At 44.0% G+C, this 9,933-nt stretch overlaps 1 protein-coding gene across 1 annotated transcript; it reads right to left on the bottom strand.

The window, feature by feature from the left end:
* Positions 1-6,417: 6,417 nt before the first annotated feature.
* On the bottom strand, positions 6,418-9,484 carry LOC111658932 (transmembrane protein 121). The gene is made up of 2 exons (XM_023411649.2): positions 8,479-9,484; positions 6,418-8,186 (listed from the first exon to the last, which is right to left on the bottom strand). The coding sequence occupies exon 2, from the start codon at positions 7,955-7,957 to the stop codon at positions 7,007-7,009; it is 951 nt and encodes a 316-aa protein (XP_023267417.1). The 5' UTR covers positions 7,958-8,186; positions 8,479-9,484; the 3' UTR covers positions 6,418-7,006.
* Positions 9,485-9,933: the final 449 nt, after the last annotated feature.

The following is a 9,933-nucleotide window of genomic DNA, read 5'->3' as shown; positions in this document are numbered from 1 at the left end:
TGACAAGATTCATCAGAAGCCAAGGTCGCTCAGTTCATTCATCAAACATCTCACACAGAGCTAATGTCAGCTAACATCACCTCCTGAAGCCTGCGTGGAAACAGAGCAGCTTGGATTCATGCAGGTTTGGACAACAGTGCTGAGTGATGTGCTTCTTCTGATTATTAATAAGCAGCAGCTGTAGAGCTGCCGAACATCTGGACAGTGTCTGTTTGTTCGCGTGTGAACACGGCGAGTTGGTCAGTCCACTTTGGATGATGCTCTCTGCCTCTGTGCTTTATGTCAAGTCCTGCGCATTTCACACCAAAACCCAGTGTTAGACAAAGGGAATAAACACAGTCAGCCCACAAACTGCAACCAATTCTCACGGTGCTTGTCCTATTTATACTACAGCCATTATATGCTATTAAATTTAATTTGAGAATGTATTTAAATACTCTACTCAAGGGGGTTTTAGCAAAATTCAACAAAACACCCATTTTCTTTTGTTATTATTTATTCAATCCGCTCCACAAATCACTGGCTCCCGGGTGAAAGAGGCATCACTATGTAATTGGGGTTCATGGGTGAGGTTGATTGGCCCAGTGAGAACTGGTAATCGTTTTTAACAGTGATTGGTTGAACAAAAGCACCAGGCTCAAACACTCAAACACTCTGAATTACTGCTCCTCTATTGATTCCTGTCACAGTTTGATTATCGCTACTGATGTGATTTTACGTGGCTTACAAACCCTTTGTAAAAGATAAAATAAAAAAGAAACTAAAAAAGAAAAATCCTGCAGTTATTAAGAAATGAGAAATTGCCTTTTCATTGTTCAAATACAAGAGTGCAGTGAAATTAAGGGCATGGAGGTCGATGTGCAGTCCAATAATCACTGACCTTTTACGTCTGTTTTGGTCTTCACATGCTCATGATAAAAAATATCTGGGTCTTTAGATGATAGACTTTCTTCACCAGCCGCCAGTTTATTTCAGCTGTTTTCTGCTGGACAGGTTCACTCGGCTTATCCGACCACATTTTGTGGAAAGAGCTAATGGGTTAGATGCGAGCCTGGGGACTCATCCATAAAGTCTATGGGCAGGCTGAAAACAATAAGAACAAAGTGACATTGTGTATAAACTGTGTTGAGCAGCAGAGTGGGTGTCTGTAGGCCTGATTCAAATCAGGAAAAGTACAGGTGTAACTGCCCCCCACAGTTACTGCTGCTGCACCTCTCGAGCTGTCCATTCTGAAATTTACAATGATAACAGAGGTAGATTTACCACTCTAAATACTTAATATTTCTTCCTTGATTTCAGATAGAGGCAAACACAAGCAGACACAACATTTCTAGATGACAACTACCGATCTTGCCAACTGATGTAGACAGGACGGTACTTAACGTCCCAGGAGTTGGTTGAAAACGCGACGGCCACAGTAATGTTCCGCTGAAAAAAGATGACAGGAAACATTTTGGATTCTATATCCAACTCCACTTAATAGGCCTTTCTCACAGCAGACATTTTGAGTTGTTGTAGAAAAAGCACAGGTTTTATTACTGATAACGACGCAGGCTGTATCATACAGTAGTCTCGTCTGTTTGTGTGAGACAAGGTTAAGAAATGAAAGCTGTTCTTTCTGCATCTACAGGACATTTACTGTTCCAGTCAGCGATATTTGTATGATGCACCTACTTTTCATAAAAAGGTTTACATCAGTAAAATTAATATGCAGAACAGGCTCATGTACTGGGTCACAGTGATGGACCACGCATTTGGAGTGGCAAACACATCTGTCAGCAAAATATTTGCTGACATTTTAAATGACAGCAGGCTTATTAGATGGAGATTCATTCAAAGTGTTAGCACGTGTGATTAGATTTTCCTTCTGTCTTAAAGGAATAGTTGAGATGTGCTTCCTCACCACTAAAATTCATGCACGGGAATTAGCTCAGTTTACAGATCATTTGACAGCCTGTCAAATACAAATCAGCAATGTTTTAAACCAGAAACAGCTCAAGATAACAATGTATCAATGTATGTTAATGTTCAGCTTTTCTCTACCGTGGAAAGTTTCCTTGTTAAACACTTCTTGCTCCTGCCGAAAATACAACTGACTAAAACATTTAACTTTTTCTCGGGCAGATGCTCAATGACTGACATTCCTAAAAACCCACCACATATCGTCACAGTTAAAATTGAACTTGGGTACATTAACAGACATTTTAAATCAAATACTAACTGTTGCATGACACAGTATCAGTTTGTTTGCCCAGTATTGCTCCAGTATTCATTGTAAGGGACATCTCACCTCCTCTGTGAGGATCCATTTAATCTTTCAGGACCCAGCTGAGAACTGCCCCGAAACAACAATGAATGCGTAGTCATATCTGTGCAGTTACGAGGCTGTAGTCACTGTTATGCCGGGGGCATACTGTGGAAAAATTATAACACCGAGGTTTACCTCATTAGAATGACAAATAACACAGTCTTTCCCATACTGTCCCTCACCAATGCAACTACAGTATTACAAATGTGATAAAGTAAGAGCTACCAACATAATAACAAACATGAGAAAACATCCTCTATTAAAACTCTACCCGGCAGCATATATCACACTGGCTCGGCTAACCTTAATGCACCCTCTCCGTTTGTCTGCAACCGGCTTTTAAACGAAATCCAACGCAGTTTGGGCTGAAATCCATTTGCTGTGGGACGCTTGTTGGCCGTGTAGCACAGGGAGGTCGCAGCAACAATGGTGGACGGAGAAAAGAACTCATTGCTGTTTCTCTTCAAATTTGCCTGCCACCACCATCTGTTTCATTATTAACGCTTGTGGTGGCTTTTTTTGACGGCGGCTCCCTCAGCCTTGGGCTAGATGCTGTTTCAAGGTAGACAGCTCATCAAAATGAGTGACAGGTGTTGCAGAGCGAACTTGACCAACTGCAGGAGGTGGAGCTGTCACCATGCTTCCTGCCACACGGTGAAACCTTTTGTTGCTTTAATAATGAACCAAGGTAAATAAAGAATGGAAAACCTCTTACTGTGTACTGTATTTTTTTCACAAGTCATTTTATATTCTTTTTTTAGTCATAGTGAATAACAAATCCTTAGGAATAGAAATGAAACCACAGTCACAGACATTTCCTTTAACAATAGGTATTATACAGAGCATATGTTTCTTTTGGCCTTCAGGGACTTTGACTAATACCTGTACATATAAGCAGACAACAGAGAGAATCAGAATCCATTTGAATCTTTTATAGGTCAACAACGCCTGATAGAAATCTCACAGAACTCCTTGGGTTTAAATGAAAAATTGCTAGAAAACTGCCATCAAGTTTAAATATTGAAACACCTCTCCATAATTCACACTTACGTTCAGCACTTCTCAGCGCTCTGAGCCACCCGCTCTCATCTCCAACACCTGGGTTCCCTGTTGAGTCGTCTGAAAGTTGCTGGCAGTCCAGCAGAGTGACCTGATTATTAGAGAGATCGTACTCTATCTGCGAGTCACAGGCTTGATCCTCCGTCGGGTTCACACTTCACAGTTGTTGTTAATCCTCGCTGAACTGTGCATGAGGAAGATAGGGAAGCCATCCCTGCTACAGAGGCACTGTGAAGAGCTACTCTGCTCTCGCATCTGCTCTCATAAAATGCATACATGCGTGTCTAAGGGGTGAATGTGAGGAATACCCCTTCTGATTACACTGGCGGTAATTTGGTGATTGGTTGTGCCGGGGGAAAAAAATAGATAAATTGCACAAGTGTTTTGACGCAGGAAAAGATAATTGCAGCTGTTGAAGGATATTGAATGTGGCCCAGAGCTAATGTGCATGTCCTTGGAAAATGTGTGAACGTATCATATGTTTATCAGGAATCAGATGAGCCGCACTCTGCAGAATAACTTTTTGACCCTTTCTTTGCCTCGCTCATGTGCACAGCATCTAAACTTTAGATTGAAACATTCATTTTCATGTGAAGGATTCGCAGAGCTTTAAGTTATAGCTTTACAGAGAACCATTAAATACATTCAGTGCAGCAGCATCCCATTTTTTTCCCTCTGCTTCCTCTAACAAAAATCCCTGTTGTTATTTGTTTTTAGAAAGTGGGCTTTTAGAGTCTAATATCAGTTACCCTCCAGATAGGAGAATCAATACTCAATGAGCATTCATTTTCTGTACAGGTTTGCTCCCCTCGTGCTCTTACATGCCTTCCATGAAAAATACATTTGTTTCCCTGCTCTGTTGCCATCCAAGACTGCCGAAGGTCGAGCTGTGAATTGAATGCAGCCGTTTGTCTTGCTTGTTTGGCGCAGGCCACTTTGTCAGTGTTAATGTGGTAAGTGTGGAGGTGCATCCAACAGCCTTCCCAGTTTATTATCATTGGAGACTGCAGTGCAAAAAAACATGGTCATCTGGATGAATGCAACATTCATTCAGGATCTGGCAGTGCGGAAAGGGTGATGTGGGATGGGGTGGGAGGGTGCGGTGAGATTGGGTTGGGAGAGTGCCCAAAGGCAAACTTGTGGGCTCCGGAGGAGTCGATCATCTTTTAGTTCTTAAAAAGCATTTGCACATGATAGAAACAAATAGACATGAACTCTAGTCGGATGAGATAACTGGTTAGTTGATATTACAAGGAAATACAGATTAAACAAATACCGATAAACACTTCATATATATATTTTTGCTGAATATGTCAAGATCAGAGATAATAATAGAGTAATCAATACAGTTCATGATCATAAACTTGTGCTTATGTTTGACTTAAGAATCAACATACTGTACAGAGAGGAAAGGCTTTTGGATTGAGCCAGAATGAGCTCATTATCACTTCTTCAGCCATCTGGTTTTGGTGTGTGACTATAGCGCATCATATGGTCGCACTCATGGCAAAACACCCATCATACTCGTGTAAAGTAGCTGTTTTACACAGTGTGTCACATCGCGGCGAGAAGGACTCAGGTTTGGATCATCGCATCAGTTGTCTTTGTGTCCAGCTGTTTCCCAGAGATGCTTCTCCCTCCCCACACGGCCGAAATACATGCAGGTCACATGAACTCCAGACTCAAATAACATCAGAAGGAGTGTACGTGTTTCTTTGTTAGGTCTGCAGTCGACCGCTGGCCGCTCCAGGGTGTTTCTCTGCCCTCCATACACCTTGCGTGCTGCGATAGATGTAAGCCCTTCTCTGACCCTGTCTGTGCACATGAATGTAGTTTGCAATTAGGCAGCAGCAGTCCTGCTCCTTAAATAAAACTGGTGCTGCTGGTTGAGTTGCAACCGTAGAAGTCATTCTCTCAGTACATTGTCTGCGTTCCAGCAAACATGACCTATCCACCATCTACTGTTTCGTGCACTTGAGAGAGAATGGCCTTGTGGGATCAGACTATTTTGATTATTAATGTGTTGTGTCCTTTGTAACAATAGAATGCTTTGAATTTATAATGGTTTCAGTACCAGCTTCTATAAGGCCTGTGACAGCACTGTGCACAAGCTATGCAAACCTTTTATATTGTTGAGCACACTAGAATGACTCCGTTTTAACACTGTCACCGACACAATCAAATACAACTATATTCAGCACATTCCGTTTAACTCTAAGGGATGATTGTTTTCCTTTCATTGCTGTTAAAACAATACAATCCAGTGGTATATTATATAGTCTAAATTGCTGATGTAACTTTACCAGCCAACAACACTGACAAATAATGCTGGCTACAGCACTTTTAATGTGATAGCCTGGTTTGTGCCACTGAAAGTTGCTACCTTCCCTTAGCCGTGCCTTACACAGATGAAAATGTTGGACCACGTTCTGCACTCTCAGGCTTTTAACAAACATGGACAGCTTTAAATTATGCAAGCAGTCACTGGTGAGAGAGAGATTATGCAAAGACTGTACAAGAAAAGGAACCTATTGTAAAAGAGGCCTTTTTGTGTGAGTGCAATTAATTTTCTTTCTTTTTTTCTTTCATATTATACTAGTACTGAACTTCTGCTGCCAATAATCACCTGCACAGAATGTCACTGCACGCCTCAGGATGATCTTTAACAGGCTTCCTTATTTGGGAATCATTCTGCAGTGTTGCCCCTCGGTTGTGTATTCTGTGTCATTGCTGGAGCACCATAGTCAGCCTTTGCAGCAATCAAACTCCTCGTAACTGCACAGAGGATTTATTCACATGTTCTTCACCTAAGAAACCTGGTACGTGACGACGATCTCTCTCACAATGAATGACATTGCAAAGGCACCACTTCAGTAATTAAACAGTCTCTAATTGAAGATTGAACCATAGTGAAAAAAAATCATTGTCTATTTTCTTTTGTAACCCAGGTTAATTAAAGGACATTTGCTGAATTTTAATTAGAAAGTGAAACATAATCAATCGATCCAATCATTTTTAAATGATTTCATGAAAAACCCTTTTACAGCCAGTGAAAGAGCAGGAAAGCCTTTATCTTGTACACAATACTTTATCAAAGAATCACATATAAAAACACACGTCTTTCAAGGGAAAGCTTTAACCGTCGTTTTCATTCTCATTGCTTTGATTCTCTCATCGGTTGCTCCCTCTGACTTTGTCGTGTTAAAGCCCTCGACTACTACGAACATTCGAGCAACAGAAATACACACCACAGCACACAGACCCTTAAGGTTAACATCAGAATGCAACACACACAATTCAAAAATATATCCTCTAATCTTCCAGTAGTTTCCTTTTTTCTTTTGTACAATTAGAAAAAATACACAGTTAACTGGATTCACTGGGGGGGGGGTGCTTCAACAAAGTCACAAGTGATACTGTATTTTGCACCATGACAGCTTTGGATACAGCGCTGCTCTATCCTTGCTAAGTGTCTGCAGTGTGTCCTGTGTGCCATTAAGCATCGGCAGAGATCATGATCTCCTGTGTGTTCACATGAGTGTTCACATGCCCTAAAGGTGTGGAAGATTGTGCCCTGCCAGCGTCCTGAGGGTCATATATATTCATATCGACATTTCCAGGATTCACCTCACCATTCTGTCATGTGTGCTCGCACGTCGTCACCTCGGGGAGGGGCGTCTGGTCCTGCATGACCACTTGAGGTGGGGTGGGGGCAGGGCGAGCGTGGGCCACCGAGTTTTTCTGCATCTCAACCCCGAAGGCAGGAGGAGCGTTCTGCAACTGTCTCCTGTACTGCACAAAGCTGCAGGTCTTTAGGATGATGGCCAGGACGTTCTTTCCTATCAGGATCCCGGATACCCTGGCGTCCCTGTACAGAATCATGTTCCCGCCGCGGATGAAGAGCGTGATGATGTTGATGGTCACCAGGCTGAGGATGGGGTACAGCAGCATCTTGTGTGGCACGATGTTGATGCCCTGCATGCTGATCTCGCTCAAGGACACGCAGGGCAGCACCAGCAGAAGAATGTAGCAGTAGAAGAACATCAGGCCTTCCGCCCACAGAGGGAGCCCCTTCTTTTGAGGCTCCCACAAGTTGGCTTGGATGTCCAATATGTCCAGCAAGTCCACCACCACCCAGAAGAGACGGTTACGGATCTCCTCGCGCTTCTTGAAGGCGCGTACGTACTCCATATGGTCGATAGCGACCAGCACCACAAACAGCACTGGAATGCAGATGGAGAGCAGCAACGTGAGCGCCTTCCTCGCAAGAGCGTCCAAGCTCTTCCGGTCCGCCTTGTAGTTTTGATACACAAAGTAGACCTTGATCTCCAGAACGAAGATGTAAAGGAACCAGAGGATCATGGCGTAGCCTCGCTTAGCCGTGCGCACCTCAGCGCCCACCCACACCGCTACGTAACGCAAGACGATGAGAAAGCAGATGTCTCCCACCATCACCATGATGCAAATGCCGATCTTGCGTGGTCCATGGTTCTGCTCCACCAGGTAGGCATCAATCAGCGCCATACTGCTCATGATCAGGATGGTGGACAGGCACACGTGGGGCTTGTTGGTGGGAGGTGGGGGTACCATCCTTGCCTGGCTGAGAGGAGGGGGAGGAGGAGGAGAAGGAGGAGTGTTGTTGAAGAGGGGGGGTGGGGGGTGGAAAGGGTCCTCAGTTTGTCCAGTGAGGAGGCAGATCAGATAGTGCTGCTAGACAGCAGTGTTCCCCTCCATTGCTTCTACCTTGGCGAGAATCCAGGATGCATTATTAGGATTCACACAGATCACTTCAATCAATCTCCGCTTGTGCCCAAGCCACCTGCCGGGTAGACAGTACCCCTTATTTAGTAAATTATGTTCATTGGCAAATGGTCTGTAAACGTACAGGTTCATTCATGTGAAAAAAATGATAAATATCAGGATGTGTCTGCCTTTTACACCCTGATAATCATTCATTAAACACAACAGCTTAATCAATGAGATGACAATTTCTGTTATTTAAGGAGAAAAAAAAAGCTGCTGCAACGTGCTCTCATTACAGACTCACTCTCAGCACCCTTGTTTTTATACAAGCTTAAGCCTCGCAGATAAAAATCCAGCTGAATACTCACTTGTGTCCCTCTTTGTACTTTATCCTAATGACTGGCAGTGAGCGATCATCCATGAGACTGCACTGGGAGATCACAAAGCCCATCTGTAATCCACAGGAGGAGAGAGGAGAAAACGCACGGGATCCTCTCCTTCTCTGACAGGCGTAAATCCACCAGTCATGGATATATTTTCTTTTTTCTTGTCTTTTCTTTTTTTCAGGCAAAAGAGAAATCCCAAAATATTGCCGTCATAATCCACTTACTGCTGAGACTGAATCAGGAGGAAGCATCTTAATGGTCACAAAGACTGCTCTCAATTTCTGCAACTAAGAATAGAGGTTATTTTGTGTTGTGCTCAGATAGAGGATTTAAACCCCCAACTCCACAAAAGAAAAAAGAAAAAGTGGTAAAGTTAGTGGAAGAACCTCTGCAGTAAGTCGTGCTTAAAAGAGATTTTCCTCTCCAGAAGTTTTCCTCTCCAGCATCCACCATCCCTGGACAAGAAAATAAAACATTTTGTGGCTGTTTTCCTGTTTCTCAGCCTGTAAGTTTCAAAAGAAAAAAGCAGGGTTGTGGTGAATCTTTTAAATGCAGCGTGTGTCTGACTGTCCTTCCCCTCTCAGCTGTGTTCATGTGTGTTTTCCCTTGTTGTGTTTCTGTGTGCATGCGCGCGCGTGTGTGTGTATGTGTACGCGTGCAGGTTTCAGCTGTCTCCACGCTTCGTTGTCGCTGTAAAATGTAGCCCCCCCCCTGGCGAGATCCTGGCTGCTGCGCCGTTTTCTGTCTCTTGCTCAAGCAGCTTTTGCCAGGGACACCAGGATCAACAGCGCCAGTGGATTCCCCTGTCTCCACTCAGCATGCTCTGCCAGCACCACCAGCGCTGTGATACTCCAACGCCGCCTGCCTCTCTGCCCGTCTGTCTCTGTACACTTCTCAGCCCTCTCTGCGAAGTCAGGGAGATGCTCCTCTGGTGTGTTCAGACACACTCCTGGGTCTTTTTTCTCTTTCTGTCTGTCTCTCTCTCTCTCTGTCTCTTTCTCTCTCTCTCTCTCTCTCTCTCAGCTACCCTCCTGTTCCATCTCCCTCTTCTGCTCAAGTAAAGGCACTTGCTGTGTGGAGGTGACGCTCAGCAGACCACAGCTGCAGAGAGAGGGAGAGAGAAAAGAGGGAGAGAGAGAGAACACTTTTCCAGGGGGTGGAGAAAGGCGGGGAGGGGAGGGAAGACGAGCCAGCCTTTTGCAGCTTAGCTGAATGCACAACTTCTCTCTCTCACCCTATTTTTCTTTTCCTTTCACATCCCTCTCTTCTTTTCACATTGTGTCTTGTGCTGATATCCTATTTTCTTGGGCTGTTTCTTTTTTGGCTCCCAGAAAAAGCCCTGGCTTCCTTCTTCTTTGAGAAGCCCATTAAGGCGCCGTGCATTTTCTCCTCTCCATCGAGTTCGAGGTGCAGGGATGAAAAGTGATCCGGGCGGGG

Source organism: Seriola lalandi, unplaced genomic scaffold, assembly GCF_002814215.2.
Source record: "Seriola lalandi dorsalis isolate HSWRI2012SDOR001 ecotype SW California unplaced genomic scaffold, Sedor1 jcf7180002054470, whole genome shotgun sequence".
Taxonomy (NCBI): domain Eukaryota; kingdom Metazoa; phylum Chordata; class Actinopteri; order Carangiformes; family Carangidae; genus Seriola; species Seriola lalandi.
Note: the sequence above shows the minus strand (reverse complement) of the source record. Positions and strands in the feature narration are given on the sequence as shown.

Bases quoted from the DNA above. Each gene is read 5' to 3' on its own strand.
- LOC111658932 (XM_023411649.2), bottom strand. From the start codon at position 7,957: ATGGTACCCCCACCTCCCACCAACAAGCCCCACGTGTGCCTGTCCACC.